Here is a 20099-nt window from a genome sequence, read left to right as displayed (position 1 = left end):
ACAATGAATTCTAACACGCACAGATGAGATCTTGAAGTGCAAAGGTTGGATTAAGTGGGATGATTTCACACTTATATGTTCATTTTCACAAAGACATTTTTGCATTGAAAAAGTACTATTATAATGAGTCCAAAAGTCTGAGATAACGTTTCTTTTTTTAAACCTAAAAAAATGTTTTAGGATTTAGGAGAGATATAGAATTTTAATATTACTTCAATTGTAAAATTTAAATATTTTTTTTTAAAATATTTCTTATTTTTTATTAAGACAAGTAAAAAAATAAATCTAGCTATGTTAGCAAGAGTTTTCCCAATCCTGAAATCCTGACATTTATGTGACGATTATACACAATCATATTCAGCCTCAGAAATGTAAGTGTATCTATAAATGACACGTATCTGAATGAAAGGCTCTGTTGCCACCTCTAATCCTCTTTAATTACCCTGCTATAGTGAAAGGCCTTGTGAACAGACCTCTTAAGTGGCTAGATATTATAAATCAATGACGGTTTGTTATTCTGTTCATTTAAACAAAGGAGAGACGCATAAAAAGCCATTAAAATGACACGTGAATTGGCAAACAAACTGTTTAATTTGTGTCTGGGCTGCGGAGGGGGCTACAAGACAGTGACTTCAGGGCAAAGGAAATTTACATCTGATTCGAGTTTAATGGGCCGTAGAGGGCCAGCCGCCTAGTCTCCATGGAAACCAATCTTTTCTCAAGATTTTCAACAGGCCAAAATGTTCCTTTTTTGTTAATTTCAAATGTGTCATGTGATCTCAATGGGGCCGGAGCTTGTATGTATCAATTTGTTTCTATTGCAGGGCCTGCAATAGCCCAGCAATGAATATATGGGCTATTGAGTCCAGCCACACAATGGCCACAGCTGATGCGGTTGCCACAGAGACACGCCCACACAAAGCCCAGGAATGATGACATATGGTCCCAACCTGCCTGGTCAGAAGACCCCCAATAGCCCTGACTGCACTGGATGACAAAACCCTCAAGCAGGCCATTTATCTGTGCCTACTCATTTCATGCTAAAATAAACTTTTTATAAAGTTTCTACAGCCTGTGCACAAGGAGTAAAACAGAGGCCCCAAAGGCACCATGTAAAGTGAAGAATTCATCATTAAGTGATTAACAAAGGCTTCTTTACCACCTGCTCCTACATTTATACGGACATTACTGACAGCTTGCCTCTGTTAGAGTATAAAGCGACAGCAATGTAAAGATCTGATATGCTAGTAGTGTGATCTTTTTTCTTTGTTTAATAGCCTACATCTTGCAGTCATTTGACCAAAACTGTGACCACGCATCAGAAAATATTTACTGCAGCTGTAATAAATTTCTCAGATTCCTGAACATGTCGTCTCCTCGTCTTCGGAAGATCATTTGCAGTTATGCCAGTCTTTCCCATGGAATGATAAGACAATTGCTCAGAGACCATTAAATGCAGTGGGTGCCAAGCATCTGAATTCTTGGGATGGTTAAAGTGGAATGGTTTACCCCCTGGAGTTTGTGCGGACACTCAATACTTTAATGGTCACAGTGAGAGTGTGAACAGCCTACTTGTAAAGGGAAACAAGAGCATAACAATAACTAAAATTAGAAAGTACGTGGATGTGGTTTGATTGAATTACAGAACTATATATATCAACTAAAATGACTGAACTTAATAAATATTAAGCCATGATTTCCAAGGGCTCCTGGCACCACCAAAACACTGTTCTCTTCAGAGAACAACTGTTAGCTGAATCATGAAATGCTATGTAAAACATACCTTCACTCAAAAAATTAGAATATCATGGAAAAGTTTCTTTATTTCCATAATTCCATTCAAAACATTAAACTTCCATAGTTTATAGATTCAGGGCGCACGACTTAAACGATTTCAAGTATTTAGTTGTTTATTTGTACATAATTTGGGCTTCCAGCTCATAAAACCCACGAAAACAGGATTTAATTTTTTTTGAATATTACATGAAATCACACAGTAATTACACAGTAATACCATGGTCATTGAACCAGGTTTTGGTTATATTGGCAGTGTGGGCAGGTGCAAATCCTGCTGGAAAATGAAGGAAGCATGAAGTGCTCTGAAAATGTCCTGGTAGACGGCTGCGTTGACTCTGGATTTAATAAAGCACAGTGGACCAAAGTCCTTTTTTCTGATGAGAGCAAATTTTGCATCTCATTTGGAAACCAAGGTCCCAGAGTCTGGAGGAAGAATGGAGAGGCACACAATCCAAGATGCTTGAAGTCCAGTGTGAAGTTTCCACAGTCTGTGTTGGTCATCGGCTGGTGTTGGTCCACTGTGCTGTCCACTCAACGCAGCCGTCTACCAGGACATTTTCAGAGCACTTCATGCTTCCTTCAGCAGACAAGCTTTATGGAGATGCTGACTTCATTTTCCAGCAGGATTTGCACCTGCCCACACTGCCAAGATAACCAAAACCTGGTTCAATGACCATGGTATTACTGTGTAATTACTGTGTGATTTCATGTAATATTCGAATTTCTTTAAATCCAGTTTTCGTGGGTTTTATGAGCTCAAATTATGTACAAATAAACAACTAAATACTTGAAATTGTTTAAGTTGTGTGCATGCCCTGAATCTATAATCTATGGAAGTTTAACATTTTGAATGGAATTATGGAAATAAATAAACTTTTCCATGATATTCAAATTTTATATAATTCATAAACAAATAAATATATATATATAATTATACTACGGGGCTGTTAAATGTTTGAATCTGATTAGTTGACAGGGAAACGCACGGCTAAAGTAGTTCCAGGCAGGTCCTGACCACATTACAAATCCATATCACTTCGCCAAATGATTCCAGTAATTTCAAAGGTCTTTGGGGCCGACAACAGCAAAAGAACCAAAACCCACTACGACACTGACCAAGCAAATAAATACAGTAAACAATTGGAAAAAAAATATTTTCCTATTCAATGTAGTCAGATATATAACATTACTTATAGTTCCTTATAACTTTAAGTGAAACACTGATCACTTTAGCAACTCGAGCAGTAACTAAATAACCGGAAGAAAACCAAAAGGATTAAAATTACATATACTTTTTATTACTTAAATTATTAATTTTACAATTACATTTTATTTTATTTTATTTTAATATCTTATGTGTCTGGTGATCCCCAAATCAGAGAGCAATTTTTTTGTAAGCAAAAGTCTATTACTTTCACTTTCAATATATTTTCAAATATATTACTTTTTATTTTGATATTACTTAAAATATGCTTTCATTATTACTTTCACCTAAAATAATATTTGCAAAGCATGTTTTTAAGTGTGAAACAACAAATCACACAGATTATTTATATAATTAGCATTTTATTTTCTCTTTTTGGAATGAATGGGTTCATACTCACTAATACTTCCTACTCTTTTTCAGTATTGTCAAATTAGTCTGCAGCCTCTTCCCTTATTAAACTTTATGTAGTATTCTTCTGTGAACTGCTCCTTTAAGAGCTCACGTGTGGCATTAAGTTTGATTAGCATAATTAATCCTCTGAATTGGACAAGCAAATGAATGAGTGACAAGGTAACTGTGGTTGCACACTGACCCAGAGCTGAATGTGAAAACAACAATGGGCGAATAAATTAGCTGGCTCAAAGACAAACAGCAAAAAAAAAAGCGGATGCAGTTAATAGTTATTGACCAAAAACGTATTTGCATTTCACAACATTTTCCCCCCAAAAAATACAAGCAGCAACTAGAGAGAAACACATATGAAAGGAAGAAAAAAGATGGAAATAAAGAAGAAAAAAGTAAAAGTATTGTGAGGAAGTGGCACAGTTTCGCCACTAACTGGATTTGCAGAGATAATCTGAGTTTGAATAAGACATCTCATGAGCTGTCCCTGAGGATTACTCATTGAGAAAACTAGGTGATGTCATCACAGACTTTTGTCTCATGGGGGGCTGGGAGTGAACACTGAATAGGGATAAGAGCCCTCTTCTTAAACTCCACATGACACAATGGTTAAAAAATGAATGAATGAAAAGAAAAACCAAGAAAAAAATACTGACATGCAAGCTAACCATTTTTACTCTATAAATCTTCTTAAACACCAAATAGCCGAATATTCATAGCGAACTGCACAACTAGTAATAAAAATAAACGACCACTAAATGAAATCACATGAATGTAAGTTTGCCGTTTGTATTCAGTTATTTTAAATGAATCAAAACATATAGTGTGATCAGTGTAGTCCGATTCACGAATAAATTACTTTCATCAACTGATTCTTTTTAATGAATCAAAAAAATAATAATTACCAGTGTAGTCCGATAAATGAATGGCTCTTATGAGGCGGTTCTTTTTAATGAATCAAAAACACAGCACGACCAGTGTAGTCTGGTTTCTAAACGAATGACTCTAATGAATCATTATTTTAGTGAATCAAAAACATACAGAGCAACTTATTTAGGTTTACATAGTTCCCGCATTCAGAAACATGTAAACGTGAACGCCATTTTCGTCATGCTTTTTAAGAGGTTTAGAGAAAACGATTTAATACACCTTTATGCTGGAGAATGCGGATGTGGTTATAAATACATAAGTGGCAATTTGGTTGCACTTTATTTTAATGGTCCCTTTAACACATTCTGTTGACTATAAGTAACGTTGCACCTACAGCACATGTCTACTAACTCTAATTAGAGTGTTAGTAGAGACTGGTAGGGTTAGGGTTAGACATGTACTTGCAAAGTTACTTATAGTCAACAGAATGTTCAAAAGGGACCATCAAAATAAAGAGTACCGGCAATTTTATCGTTTTTTGAGCATCACTCATTTGCGTGGCATAACTAAACTAAGGTCAAAAGCAGCTATGTATTGCGGGTTTATAGGACACTAACACGGTGCATGTAAACGTGAACACTGCTCTAGTGTCTTAAACAGCTTTCTAGTTTTCTGTTGTGCATGTAAACGCCCGATTTCTGAACAAATGAGTCGGTTCTTTTAATGAATGAAGAGGAGTGACTGGTTTGAGTCTGAATGCTTCAATCCAAGGAGTCCACTCTGAACTGAATCATTCAATCGTTTCCCAAAAGCATTGTTAGCCTGCATCTTAGAGATCTTGAACAGGTTAATTAGCAGAAGTTATTACTCCTCCACCTGCATGTGACGTTATTAAAGACAGTCCTATTGTTGAACCAATGTGGTTCAAACGGCAGAGGTGCGACCATGTTACTACAGTTTCGGGAAACAGTTGTGACAAGTTAATCAGTGAGAAACACACCTTAGAGCAGTTACTGAATCATCATACGACTCACTTGCTGAACTGCTAATGTTCATTATTTTCAGACATACCCCTATCGAATATAAGCAAGTTTTATGTCAGAAAGGTAAATAGCCTTTAATAAAGCTCTTTCATTTGTAAAACTTTATTGTTTTACAGATTTTTCTCTAAAAACATCAGACCTGTAAGAGTAGCACATCTTCAACAGACGCCAGAACGGAAAAATGAGGTGAAGCAGAATGGAGGGGGGGTGGAAAAGCAGAGGGGGGGTGGAAAAGCAGAAACCTCTTCTGCTTTTTCACACACTTTCTTTATTGTCTATCCCCAGATGTTTCCTCTGCTGGACAGAAAGTCAAAGTTTCTCTAGGTTTCATGGTGTAGGGCTGAAAGAAGTCTCTTCCAAGAATTTTTTTTTTCTTCTTCTGTCCATTCATTCACCAGAAATGACAATACTCCCTAAATATGTCTTGTTAACCCTGTTCCATCACTTTATTTATCAGTGCTCCTGTCTACTGGATGGTCGCCTCCATTGATGGCTTCTCCTAGTCCTAGTCGACTCTCAACCATCCTAAAGAAGGGTCAGAGACCCCAGAATGCCCCCTCTGTCCCCTTGCCAGACACCCCACTGGGAGCAAACAGTCCCTCAGGAAGTGAACCAATGCAGGCGTCTGACAGTTTATGTATTGATTTGTCATAAAATGTCATGGAAGACAAAAGGCTGTTCAGACAATTTTTTTATTTTTTTTGTCTGCTTCTGAATTACACCTTATTCACATAAAAGATGTGCATCTAAGACTGTCTTGAATTTAATGTCCGGTCTAAAAATATTCCACAGGAAGTGTGACATTCCAGACTGATAGGCCCAGCGGTACAAAGCAGCATGCGAACAATAAACTTTCCCTAAATCGGAATCACCTCAGACAATATAGGAAATGAGAGGCTGCTGAGGGTTGTCTTCCCCTGCAAACTGTTGTGTCTAAGCTCGCTTGGAGCCGGCCATGGAAACATGGAGGCCGTGGCAAGTGGCCACATCAAAAGAATAGGATGTTAAATGTGATAAACAGACACTGGTGAGCTGGACCCGTGAAAGATATAACAAGTGCTGATGTCAATGGACGGAAGACATAGATCTACCAAACAGGAGTGCAGCCAGGCAGACACTGGTCCACCTCCAAAACAGCACTTAGAGGAAGTAATCTCACATTTAAACCCAAGATTGGATCAGATACTTTAGTTTAAAGAGAGTCAAATCAACTTTACGCTGATAAGACCCCTAAATCTGGGCCGACTGTGGACAATGAGTGTGTCTACATGCAACGCAAGTGTCAAATGAGGAAAAGACGAAGTCACCTTCAGTTTGACTGACAGCAGTACAAAAAAGCATTTGACCTGAGTGATTTGTCAATGGACAGAGATGGACACAAAGAGGTATTGATTGGCTGGGGAGAAAAGGGAAGACACAATGCGGTAGGCTGCGGGATAGGTGAAACAATCAATACGGTGGTTCTGCTCCAGGGATCCTCTTCACCAGCACACAGTGAGGCAGGAACCAACGAGCAGCAGACAAACACTGACACTCGGAGCGGAAACCCCGGGCGGTATCTCATACCCACATCCATTCCAATGTACGCAAACAAACTGTCTCCTAACCACAAACGCAAACAAGCTTTCGCACAAGCCCTCTCGAATCAAAGAGCTCTATCGTCCCTGAAATCTCACATTTTCACTTGTGTCTCATCATCTGATTTGGTGCTTTTCTCGGTTATGACTAACACCATGTGTGGTTCGTGCCCTTGGGTGAAGAAACTGACTGCAAGTGAAAATGATAAATGGATGGATGGGATACGCCCCCCCCCCCCCCCCCCCCCCCAAAAAGTAAAAATAAATAAATAAATAAACAATTGCAAATAAAGCAACATTTTATCTCATGCATTCAAGAGAACAAAAATGTTACTTCTATAGGGAGTATCTGTCACCAAAAAAAAAACAAAAAAAAACTTTTATTAAATGTATTAATTAATTGTTGTTAAGAGTGTGCTGACAAACTTCATGTTCGCTAGTACTTTGAGCCAAATGCCTTTTGTCTCGGAACGCCAGTCTGTAAAAGTTGCCAATCATCTGAGCGGATTCAGTCACATGATTTGAGACAAAGTCACACAGCTTTTGATGAGCATCTACTTTATTTAGTTAAAGGACTACTGAAAAAAAAAACATGATTTATTAAGTTTTATCTTGGTGTTTCCATCCAATGTTCTTATGTAATTTGCATAAAAATATGTGAATGAGAAAATGTTATTATTAATTTTTTTTTTATTATTAAAAATTATAACATTTCTTACTGTTTTTTCACACACACACAAAAAAAAAAGATACTTGAGAGCTGAATCAACATTCACTAGCTCACTAGTAAGGATTAATTCACCAAGGAAACATGATGTGGAGAGTATCACCCTGTATTGTTTGCGTGTGTGTGTGCCCAGCTGTGCTCTCATTTCACCCTGCCATTCACAAGCTGCTTTTGTTTGGAGTGAAGCCTTTCTCTTATTGACACTTGACTCGACTGTTCCATGCATGAGAATCAACACCATAAAATCTCCAAGTGGAGGGCACACTGCTCTGCATTTTCCATAAGAAGTGAAAGACAAATAAGACGAGTAAACTTTACCTTCCCGTCAGAAGAAAAGAGAGGACAGAGATCAAAAAAGGAGACAAGCACTCATAACTGTGGCCAGCCCCATCCGAACAGAGACCTGTCACAGTCTGAGTCAAGAGCCTTTAAAAAGGCAGATCCACATGAGGCTGCATGATAAAGAAAGGAAGAAAAACAATTTGATCTTTTGACAAGATGAGGGGAGGGAAAGTGCAAGATGAGAAAGCTCCCAGGCACCTTTTCAAAAGCTGGTAACATCTGGTGAGGGGATTTGTCTTGTAGTTTCTTCTTTACTTTTCTTTGTCAAATGCACCCTAACAACTCTGCGCCTGATAGTGCCCTGCTAGATACCAGGACATCCTGTATGAGGACAATGAATGAGCACACACGACTGCATAACTGGTGAGATTAGACTGCTTTTTTTAGCAATCTAACACATAAACATCTAATCCTTGTGATCTGAACATGAGGACTTCAACAGATAGGTCTTTAAAGGTGAAGTGTGTCATTTTTTTTTTGTGTGCCACTATAGTGGCAAAACATGGAATTGCGAACCAAACATCACCTTTTACAGCATCACCTTTTCAGCAATCTAACATACATCTAATCCTTGTGATCTGAACACAAGGACATCAACAGATGGGTCTTTAAAAGTGAAGTGTGTCATTTTTTTGTCCCACTTGTCCCACAACAGACATCACCTTTTACATATTCATTTACAGATTACTTATATTAATAATTATCATCATTAAAGAAAATATATATTAAAATTTAAAAATTATGCCTGTTTTCAATGTCCACTCCCCCACCCCCAAATTTTATTTTATTTTAAAATAAATAGTACACGTCACAATTGAAAGAAAATAAAAAAAATGTTTTGACTGTTTTCAATGTCTCCCTCCCCTCCATACATTATTTATTTATTTATAAAAATGGTTATGTGTCCCAAAAAATAATACACGTCACAATTGAAAGAAAATAATAAAAATTGAAAACCTACCTTCACTGTAAAAAATTTGTAACACTCCCAAATCAAAAATTTCAAATGACCGATAACATCAAAATTTTTCAATTGGCCCAAGTGAAAATCTGTTTTTGAATTTACAGAATTTCACTTGGGCCAATTGAAAAATGTCGATGTTATCGGTCAATTGAAATTTTTGATTTGGGAGTGTTACAAATTTTTTACAGTGTTTTCAAAAAAGTATTACAAAAATATTTGTATATAATCAAAAAGACAAATCAATACACACATCACCTTTAAAAGAAAATATAAAAAAGTTAATTACTTTTTTTTTAAATGTCCCCTAAATAAATAAATACTTCATAACTTAATACATTAATACATGTCCCACCAATAAACAATAATAATACATGCAAGAAAATATGAAGAAAAAATTACACATATATATATACGCATCACCTTTAAACGGGGAAAAAAATAATAGAAGATTCTGATCTTGCAACAAGGTCTCCAGGTTACATCATCAAAATCACCCAACGGAAGAGAACCATGCTATTTGTGTTAATGTACTTTTCTGCCTTTTGTTGTTTTATCTCTTTGCTGTGCAGTAAAAGGCCAGTGAAGATCCTGTGTTTGACATGAGCACACCACACACACACATTCTCACAGATGGTTTGAAAGGATTGAAATGAGTCAGAGCAGTGAGCAGTTACTCTCAGGTGTCTATCTAGGGCATGTCTGGGCTTGTGGTGAGACATAGGCTGGTTCACCACCCATGCAGGGGGCAAGTTTCCCACTCCCACTAACTTTGCCCTCACAGTGACCCTTATGTACACCATGCCAACCTAGTAAAAACATGAGGACCGCATTTTCTTTAAATATTAAGAGGATGTGATACTATATGGCAACATCCCAAACGCCAACAACTTTCAGTTTCAGCTGAGCTGAATCTAAAATGCTGTTCATTGCAAAAGGCACAATTGGGATAATACAAGCCAAATTAAAAAACAGTCCTACCAGTTTTTCATTAATTCCATCGGGCACCCTGGTTACCATTTGGCACATAAACACCTAAACGTGACTCACTAGATTTCCTGAAACCCAACTGCACTGAAGAATTTGCCTTAATGTATTATAGAGTTCAACGAGCAAGGGAAATGCCATGCTGAGAGGACTGATTTCACTACCTCAGAACTTCATCCCACAGACATGCAAGGCTTCAGTGCACTCATTGCGAGAGAGCCCACAGATTGTGCCCTCTGTTTGACTTTTCAGTTAACCACTTGTCATCCACAAGCGTGTAGAAAATAATGTATAGTTACGTGCCAAAATAAAATGAAATCAAAGCCAAAACATGTAAACAAACATGATAAATGTCTTACGCATTAAAAAAGTACACTTATTTTCATTTCGAAACCAGTATCCTCAAACCCTTTATCTGCAGTGTAAAAAAAATTATTGTTGGTTTAACTTAAAAAAAAAAAGTAAGTTACTGGTTGCCTTAAAGTTTGGAGTTCATTACAATAAAAAAAATGAGTTAATACAATGAACCCAAAATATTATGTTATCTGAACCACATTAATTATCTTAAGTTGACTTGGCAAAATAAAAAAAAAGTTGTTTTTTTCAGTGTGAAATTGTTAAATATTTAATTCTGAAGCTATAGCTGTTGAATTGAATTGTTATAGTTGTTTGACACTGTTGTAATGTTGTTAACTGTAGAGTCATCACCAACCAAATATATATATAAATATATATATAAAAAAAATCTCTTCTATGAAGTCCGTACGTAATATAAGATCGTCCCTTAAAATAGCCCAACAGCTGATCAGTCAGATCCCCATAAATAAATGGATCTCAAGATGTGTAAAAACATAAATAAAAAGTGTGTCCAAATTTAAAGCCGATCTTCTTCAAGGCCACCAAGGAGATGGGATTATAAATACTTGGAAAGACCTCCTGACTGTCAGGGGGTGGTGGTGGTCCTTAACTTTCTCCCATGGAATCTATACTATTTGCAAAGGCTTCAAAGACTGCCAAGACACCATGACTTGAAACCATAGATTGTGCTGAAAAGCAAAACCTGGACAGAAATATGTCCTGCAGACAAGTGACAAGGATCTGCGGACCTTGCGGCTCCTTGAGCTGTGATATCCGATAAGGGTCGGCGGTGCGTCCCTATGTGTCTCATCCCTCCCCTACCACACGACTCCTGCTACTAGGGAGAGATGGGCCGCTTTGCTATTAATATCAGAGGAACAACAGATAATCCTAGTAAAAAACATAAAACAGAAGAAAAATTTACCATTTTTGGTCCACATATGTCCATGACATACCAGTATGGGTTCTTAAAGGGACAATTCACCCAAAAGTTGTACTAAACCTCATGTTGTTCCAAACCTGCATGACTGACTTTCTTCTGCAGAACACGTTTCATTAACTTTCATGGTAAGGTAAAAATAAATAAAAAATCGTTTTCAAAATCTTTTCTTTTGTGTTCTACCAAAGTAAGTCATGCAGGTTTGTAATGACACGAGGTTGAGTAAATAATGACAGAATTTTCATTTTTGGGCGAACTGTTCCTTTAAAGTGAGTTCACTTGTGGGGATGTTCTGAGGTGAGGAACTAAAGGTCTCCTACATGATTTTGCTGATGACTGTGTCTGCAATGACTTCTTGAGCAACAGGTGCTGAAGGAGAAAGAAGGAGTGTTAGCCTCATTTGGTTCTTTTCTGGACCACAGAGCCCCTTGCCCCCCACCTTTCTCCCACAGCGTCCATATCCAAGCATGCAAAGCATTTCCCCCTTGTGTGACTTTGAACTGGAATAAATTTAGACAGGGTTACGGCTGATTTGTTTGTGAAGGCAGCAGGGAAAACTTTTTATTATACACACATATACATGCATAAAAGTAGATAAATATGTATATATTTACATGGATTAAAAATGCATGTGTTCCATATGATCCTAAATCAGCTGGTCTGATCACTTCTCTTAGATAAACTGTTTTGTTCCTCCTTGTGGTCAAAAAATGACACTGCATTTGACCCTCATAAAGATAATCACCTAGTTTGAAGATCAAACAAAAATCACATTAGCTGGTCGATTCATTGAAAGTTTGAACAAAAACCAAGAACAGGCGTCTAATGAATCATCAGTTATTTGTGGAAATGGCCTAATCTCAAAAACACGTCCTGCAGACATATGACAAAGATTTGTGGACCTGCCGGCTCCTTGAGGTGACAATAGGCATTTTCGACATTATAAAGTGTGCTGTCTATGTTTTTAACACTTTTGTCGCTGTACTACATCCCAACAGGTTTCTTTACAGGTTTTAAACATGGCATACTACTAAAGTAGGTCTTCGGGTTTTCAGAATACTGTGATTTTTCCAAGACATGTTCCTGGAACAACATTACTTTCTGAAAATGTTGTCCCCTATCCCTATCCCTACCCTATACCATAACTTATCCCTAAAATCAGAGGGAAATGATAGGTGAATGACACTGATTTAGAAACACCTAACACTTGTTGTAAGCTTAAACTTGACATAAACTCTAAACTCCCTCAAATCTGATGGCTGATTGGAATGTTGTTCCATGATCAACAAAGATGTTGATCCAGGAACATGTTGTACTTGGTGAAACCACGTTCACCGTAGAGTTTATACGGTCACTGACTTTCTGCTCTTTGGTGTATGTGCACAAACAGCCCAGTTTGAGTTTAAGACCTGAAATAATAAGAGCTGATCATATCTCTATGGGTAAGCTGATTAAAAAGAGGAGGATCCGTTCATTGTTAATTCTTTTAGATTGGTATTTTATCTTGAGACCCAAGAGGAATGCATGTTATGGCTTTTAATATAAACAGTCAGAAGCTAATCTTCAGCTCTCAGCTCAGTGACAACCATGTGTGTGTGTGTACAGTTTTGACTTATTAGATCCAAACTTAAAATATTAGGCTACATATATATATATATATATTTTTACATTAAATAAAAATAAATAATCATCCTAAAAAACAAAAAAAAATAAAAAAACATCAAACATGTCCCCAATATAAGAAATACTCATAAATCAGCCAAATCATGTTTTTGCTTCAAATGACATATCAACAGGTTTATGAATTCGTAAATGACTCTTTTTTTTTCTTTTTTTTTTTTTCTATAAAAACCATTTCATTTCATCAATGAGAGGTCCTCACTGTTGTTTCAAAAGTCTCTGTGTGTTGGATCTGGCCAGTGGCTCTTGTAATTATTATACTCTGGCTCAAAACTCACATCTTGGCGGCCACGCGTGTGCGCCTCTTCACCTCCAGAGAGGCTGTGCGGCCAAAGCACGACCCGGCCTGCCAGCGGGGATTTACGGATTGGCGCTCTGCCCGGCCGCAGGCAGTCTAGTTCGCTCGGTTCTCACGACCTCAGCACCACAACGGCATCTCTGAACTATTAACTCAGACACGCAGGCAGAGAGAGAAGCCACGGAGCCCACACACTGCCAACTAGTGTTTCAGCAATGCACATGTGCGAAAACAAGCTTTTCTATGCGATTTAGATTAGCCCCGAGGGTTTTGAGCGGAGGACGAATCTTTCAATGACTTTCAGGGGGGTCTACTTTTTTTCCTGTGAGCATTTCTTTCATTAATTTTGTGTTTAGATTTAAACACACCGTAAAGATTTTTGTGCTGTAGCCCTATTTGTGATGTGTAAATCTATAATAATGTGATAAATAATGCTATTCAAACGAAATGTGCTCAATACAACTGTTGCTGTGGTTACCTTCTCGGCGAAAGGACTTCAGTTCATAGTTATTTAACGAACTTTTGTGGTTAACATTGTATTAAAACTCTTGTAGGATAGGGAACAACGGGGCTAAAGGAGCACAGGGGTAAAGGGCACATTTTACTTTATTCTCTTTTAAACCAGTAGATGGCACACAAATTCAGCTCAGCACTTTTCTTAACCACTTTTAATGATGCACGTGGAAATTTAGCTGATCCTTGACTTGATCGCTGACAGGAATGCGAAGTTGATTCTGTGCTAATTTGATCTAATATTTAAGTTTTTTTTTTTTTTATGCTGTAGATTTATGTAGCAAATGAGAATCGATAACATTACTATATTTTGAGACAAAGACAAAGTTCTTGTTGATGATCAAGGTAATTTAAGCAACAGTTTATCAATAATGGAAGAATATATAGCTAAAAGTACGAGGCAAAATGCACACCTGATGTTGGGGCTAAAGGCACAATTATCTATATGATAATAAAAAGCTGGCTGACTTGTTGACATGACAAGATTCAGATGGTAAATAGGCTATCATTTCAAGTTGGGTGTCCACCTTAGAGATAATCACTATATTTAGATGATGAAAACATCATATTTCAAAATATCATATCATATCATAAAATAAAATACCATATGTATTTGTTACTATGTAAAGCTATAGGCTTCTCATTCAGTGCTTTCAGAATCTTTACTTAAAAAAAAAAAGAGTCTGTCTAATTTTAAAATGAACATATTTTAATGACTGTAGGCCTAACCTATATTTATTGAACAAAATAAATTAGGCCTATTTTATTTTTCAAAATAGACCGAAAATAGTACAAACTTTGCTTAAGAGATTGTTTTGAATAAGTATTAACTTTTAAGACATTATTATTGTACATGCATTGTTAAAAAAGAACAAGAATACTTCCAATACCACAAACTTTGTTTTGTTTTTTGAAGTTTTCAGAAGCCCCAAACTCACATAATTTGTGGTTCTGAAATTAGCCAGCGTTTTGCACTTCAGGGAGAAAATTATGACTACTCGATAACTCAGAGTGAATGAAGTAGCCTATACATCAAATCAAATAAAGCAGTGAAATAACAGTCTATTACAATAACCTAAAATTAGGCTAGGCCTACTTTATAGTGACGTGTTAATATATAACTTAAAAAAGCCCGACCATCTCAGCACTGGGTTTAACACGACTGAGTTGTTAAGAGGCAAACCCTGTGGCCGTCGGTCACCAGGGTGTGTAACCTAATCCGAAAGCGAAGAGGGCCGCTGACTGCAAGTGAAGTGGCAGACACACGGCAAACGCCATGCCGACAGCCCGCGCAACACGTCTCCCAGTTCCGGAGCTCACGCGCAAAAGGAAGATAAGTTTACACCCTCACAGGGATAACATAAACGACTGAGAGAGGCCTGCATGTCAGGCTGTAATAATGTTTTTTAATAACATTTGAATCCTATATTTTAATTAAGAAAGAGATTTGGTGTTGAGGAGGTAACTCATCATCAGTTTAGCCAGAAAAGGGGCGCGAAAGCACCCAACGTTCCCCATTCAGGTGCTATAACTAAAGCAACTGGTACACAAAAGGAGGAGAGGATTCTTCCATATTCTCTTTTCACTGAGACAATCTGTTAGTGACATTAACCCAAAGCGTATTTCCCAGACCAATGAATGGGGGTTTAGGACTTCTTAAAGATCCCGCTGCATACAGGATGAGACCCTTTTGAGATGTTTAATTACCTTTTTGCAAAAGAAAAGAAAGAAACCCTCTCATTGCCTTTGTCATTTCAACCTGTGACACTTTAGGGTGATCTCTTCCCGCCAGAAGTAGAAACTAAGAGCAATATTGGTTATCCAGGAATCTTAATTGAGCATTAAAGTTTAAAGGCATTTCTGTCATTAAAAAAAATGTTGTTTTAAATTTTTACATTTGTTTAATAAAATTTGCGTAAAAACCGTCAATCTCCATGTGTAGTCTAAAAAAAATCAAAATACTTTTAAATATAGAATCAAGTAATAGCAAAAATAAATAAATAAATCATTTAACTTATTCCAGTATTGATATTAGATTTACATCAAATACAGATCTAGATATAAAAAGGCTTCAACACGATACATTTTCGTAATTTTGATTTATTCAGCATCAAACATAAACACTCATCATGAAAGAAACAAGAAAGCTTTGGCATGATATAATCTTTTACAAACTTTGTACAAAACTAAATTCTTTCATTTAAAAAAAGTACTTTATAAACATTAAGTGTTATTCTGCTGAATTAACAACAGAATATTCATTAACAAAATCCAAATATTGGAATCAGCTAACAAACATATGCGCCTTGTTTAACAGAAGGTCAACTAAGTCCCTTATAACGGAACTAAACGTATTTTCTTCATCATGAAAAACTGTCTTAGAAGTTCGTATAGGATGAGCAAGTCTACCAAGGTCTCCACACCGGTTCATTGCTTTCTGCTCCGGCACTAACACCAACGGGACTGACGGCCTGTGAAACGCCGGCGAAGGAGGTCATTCCATGCACGGGAGAGGCCGCCGTGGGAGAGGAGATGGCCTGGACGGGACTGGCGTTGACAGCCACTGGAACACCTGCGTTTGCGTACAAGGGAATGACTGGTGTTGTAGCAGACGCGAAAGCTGGGTTGGGGATAAGAAAAGCAAACTGTCCGTCGGTGGCGGGCACCAGCTGGAATCCTCCAAAGACTTTGGGTGAGACCGCTTCTGAAGGACTGAGTTTGGAGCCCATTGAGGCGCCGTTGATGGGCAAAGTTGAAGGAAGCTGCACGTGAAGAGGCTGAGCCAAATGAGCCTGCTGAGACGGGGCAGGTTGACCGTAGTTCATGGCCATCATCTGTCCCAAACAACCAGACAGGTGGTTGAGAAGTCGCGACCTAACCTCCGTATTCACCCCCTCGCAGGTAGAGAGGAACCGAGTCACCTCGTTCATGCACTCGTTGAATCCTGCGCGGTATTTGCCTAGGACGTTTGTGTCAGCTGACAGGGCCGCTAGAAAGCAAAGGTAAAGTTTATTAGGAGTGGGTATTTAGAAAACACAGCTACGTTTTAAAATGAGGCTAAATGTTTAAAATCCCAAATTTGAATGAATTGGACTTAAGTAACTTACCGGTCATCTGAACACGCTGCAAATTGCGCAGGTGCTTGACTGTCATCTCAAGGATATCAGCTTTCTCCAATTTAGAGTGTCTGGAGCTCTGTGAAGGGAAGAACCGATTAGAAATTTTCTTTGAAAATTAAGATTGTTGGGTTATTGACACGTGAAAGGAGCAAACAGATCCGTGGCCAAAACTTACATCTTTTTTAAGAGCATCGAGTATGAGGGTCTTCAGCTGCCCAAGGCTCTCGTTAATCCGCGCTCTGCGGCGTTTCTCCATGATTGGCTTTGAAGACTGAGGATGAAATGCAAAGCTCATTAATTTATATTATAAAGACTCTAACATACATATTTCAGATTGACTGAAATGGCAACTGACATTCTTCTAAAACAATGTACACTCGCAAAAAAAGTGCCACACACTAAACGATATTTACCTTTCTGTGCTCGCTGGCATTCTTTGGTTTGTCCGGAGTGTGAGATCCACTGGCAGGGGCACCAGCAATAGGTGATGCGGTCTGCTTCTCCATATTATCGGCTGGCATTATCAAAACCAAGGTTGGGTCCGGTATAAGCCAAAAAAGTGTTTATATTCCGTGTGTTTGTTTTTTTAAACACAGAGACGGGCTCTTAGGATTAGATGCGGAGCGTAGCCAAGATCTCGGGATAGTCACGAGAGAGAGTGTGAGTCCCTCTTATCAGCTATATGACTTATAGTCGGCAGGCTGTCATATGAGGACACGAGCGTGAGTGGCGTAGCGCTTCAGAGGGCAAGTCGAATCTCCCACTGCCACACGCCAGCGGTATTTATAGATAGATCGCATGCTCCCAGTTCGTGTGAAACCCTCTCTGCATTCTTTCCCACACTCGCTTCAGCCAATAGGCGCACGGACTCACCCATTGGGCGCGGGCAGACTGCTGATTGGACAACACCCCCGCGGGCTGTCAGTCACGCGCTGCTCAATCAGCCCTGGAGGGACAAACAACAAAGAGGCGAGTGCAGTCGGCCTGGCTGTGAAGTGATAAGGGGAATTGGGGGAATACTCTTGCTGTTTGCCACCAACGTTTCTTCATAGCTGAATCACGTATTTCTGCATTCACACACAGCGTGAACAACATTCCTGTACACTTGATGTCATTGTGGTTAAACGGATAAATAGTGTAACTTTATCAACATCAAAACTTCATTCTATTTTTTTATATAGGTAAAAATAATGTATTTCACTAGAATGTCACCTACTCGAATTATTACTGTAACCAATACATTACCACCAACAATATTACAACCATATTGTCTTGCAAATTCTCATAATTCCTCTTCTAACTAATATATTAATAGCATTAGCTATATCTTACATATGTATTCTTATAGCATATATATAATGCACAGTCATTAGACAAAATATTTAACTGAATTTCTACCACAGTGTAACATTGTGCATATGGCAAATACAAATTAATAGTGTCAGCATAATATATTTATTTGTTTAACTGCACGTTGCAGAATGTGCGTATTATAGCAGCAATGCGAGGATTCGGTCGTTGTAGAAAGAAAAAACTTTGAGGATCTAGTTGCGCTTCAAAGAAGAAAACAGCTGTACAGGCACGCGAGGCGGTTCGAAGCAGCACGCAGGAAACCAATAGGAAGCTGGCGGCTTTATGCAAATAGAGCGGAGTTTCGTCTTATTGGCTGGGTGAACATCTTACGCGTCAATCATTCCAGCAGTGCAGAAGGCCGAGAGCGCGCGGGGGAGGTGTTGCTACATCTGTCCGCGTGCCAGCCAGTCTGCGCGCCCGCTCACTGCACCGCTGCGTCCCCTGAGCACGTGCCGTTGCTAAACTCGCAGGATGCGGGGTTTAGAGAGCAAGTTTCGCGGCTGCTTTTATTGCTGCTGAATTATGAACTCGTGTTTTATTTCTTGGCCGGGTTGACTTTAAACTTGTAGGAGCTAATTCATGTTTGTTGGTGCGTTGCAAGACGATTAAGAAAATGTAATAAATACATATTTTTACACTTGCATACAGCCTAATATAAACAAATGTATGTATGGCCTACAAGTAATGCAATGAATGAAATACATGGAACTCCAAATACACGTTCCCTCAACGAGTCTGTGTTTTGCATCTCCTAGAAAAGAACTTTTTTTGCGGGTTCTCCGCTATAGGCTACTTTTATTTTCTGACATTTAAAGGAGGGTAAAGGGAAATTAAAACGTATTAGCCCATAATCTATAGGCTATTAAATACATACAATTTTAAAATCTAAATGAATTAGTTGAACTAGCTGTTGAAATCATTTTAGCAGGAACAATGAAGTTCTGGCGGTGTTTTTGCCTTGGAGAGACTGAGTGTCGCTATAAAATTAATTTATAGGTGTCGCGCGCCATCTATCGAAAGTTTACTTCGAAAATTAAACAGTCAAGCGGTACCATATCTGACCACTAGGCGGAGCACAGCAGGAACACACTCAACGCCTCACTACACAAGGCTTATGATTACAGCAAATCATTTGCAAAGGAGTAACGTAAAACAGCGATTTTGAAATCAGTGAGAGAGAGAAAAAAACTTTCTATAGAATAAATACAACAGTGTCAGGGCTTTGCATACCCACACTTTATTTATGAGAAAGAACATTTTGCAATGTTACAGCGAGTTTTAAGACAGAATGATAATGATAATAATAATCAGATCACCACTGATATATTTTAAAATAACGTGAAATAGGAATGCTTTAAAAAAAAGATAAAAAATGTTTTACATGTAACCACTGCCACAAAAAGTCTATCTTGTACTTATTATGTATATAACAAGGTAGAGAAATCCTATAGCAATGGGAATTGATTAAGTCTTGTGTTTAGCTGCTTGTTGACCATTGTTGAGGGACTCTTGTCATTTGTTGCCGAGACTAGCTGGGGCATGCTGGAAGCCTGTTTGCCCAGGATCCTGAGGTCTCAGGGGCCAGCTGTGCGCTCACCCCTTCACATTTGCCCTATTTGCTCTGGGACTGAAGTATATTATGTAGCCTTTAATCCTGCTTTCTTTATGTGCTATACCTCCATAATACCTCCTCTACAGAACTTGAGATCATTATTTAGATGGCCAAGACACTGTCTTTTTTATCTTTTTATCTAATTGTATCTTTCTCCAAATATTTCTCATATATATGAATAATATAAACAAATGTATGTACTGTAGGCTATGTGGGATTGAAGTATATTATGTAGCCATTAATCCTGCTTTCTGTATGTGCTATACCTCCGTATACCTCCTCTGAAGAGCTTGAGATAATTATTTAGATGGCCA

At 38.1% G+C, this 20099-nt stretch overlaps 1 protein-coding gene across 1 annotated transcript; it reads right to left on the bottom strand.

Annotated features, from left to right (window-relative positions):
* Window positions 1-15782: 15782 nt before the first annotated feature.
* On the bottom strand, window positions 15783-17661 carry her9 (hairy-related 9). Its single transcript, XM_084427586.1, has 4 exons — window positions 17234-17661; window positions 16996-17091; window positions 16809-16896; window positions 15783-16690 (listed from the first exon to the last, which is right to left on the bottom strand). Exons 1-4 carry the CDS (start codon window positions 17339-17341, stop codon window positions 16107-16109), a joined length of 876 nt encoding a protein of 291 aa, XP_084283712.1. The 5' UTR covers window positions 17342-17661; the 3' UTR covers window positions 15783-16106.
* Between the last annotated feature and the right edge of the window lie 2438 nt (window positions 17662-20099).

Source organism: Rutilus rutilus, assembly GCF_951802725.1.
Source record: "Rutilus rutilus genome assembly, chromosome: 13".
Lineage (NCBI taxonomy): Eukaryota > Metazoa > Chordata > Actinopteri > Cypriniformes > Leuciscidae > Rutilus > Rutilus rutilus.
Note: the sequence above shows the minus strand (reverse complement) of the source record. Positions and strands in the feature narration are given on the sequence as shown.

Bases quoted from the DNA above. Each gene is read 5' to 3' on its own strand.
- her9 (XM_084427586.1), bottom strand. From the start codon at position 17,341: ATGCCAGCCGATAATATGGAGAAGCAGACCGCATCACCTATTGCTGGT. The intron at 17,092-17,233 runs GTAAATATCGTT...TTTCATCCTCAG, and splicing joins ATGCCAGCGAGCACAGAAAG to TCTTCAAAGCCAATCATGGA. The intron at 16,897-16,995 runs GTAAGTTTTGGC...TTCCCTTCACAG, and splicing joins TCGATGCTCTTAAAAAAGAT to AGCTCCAGACACTCTAAATT.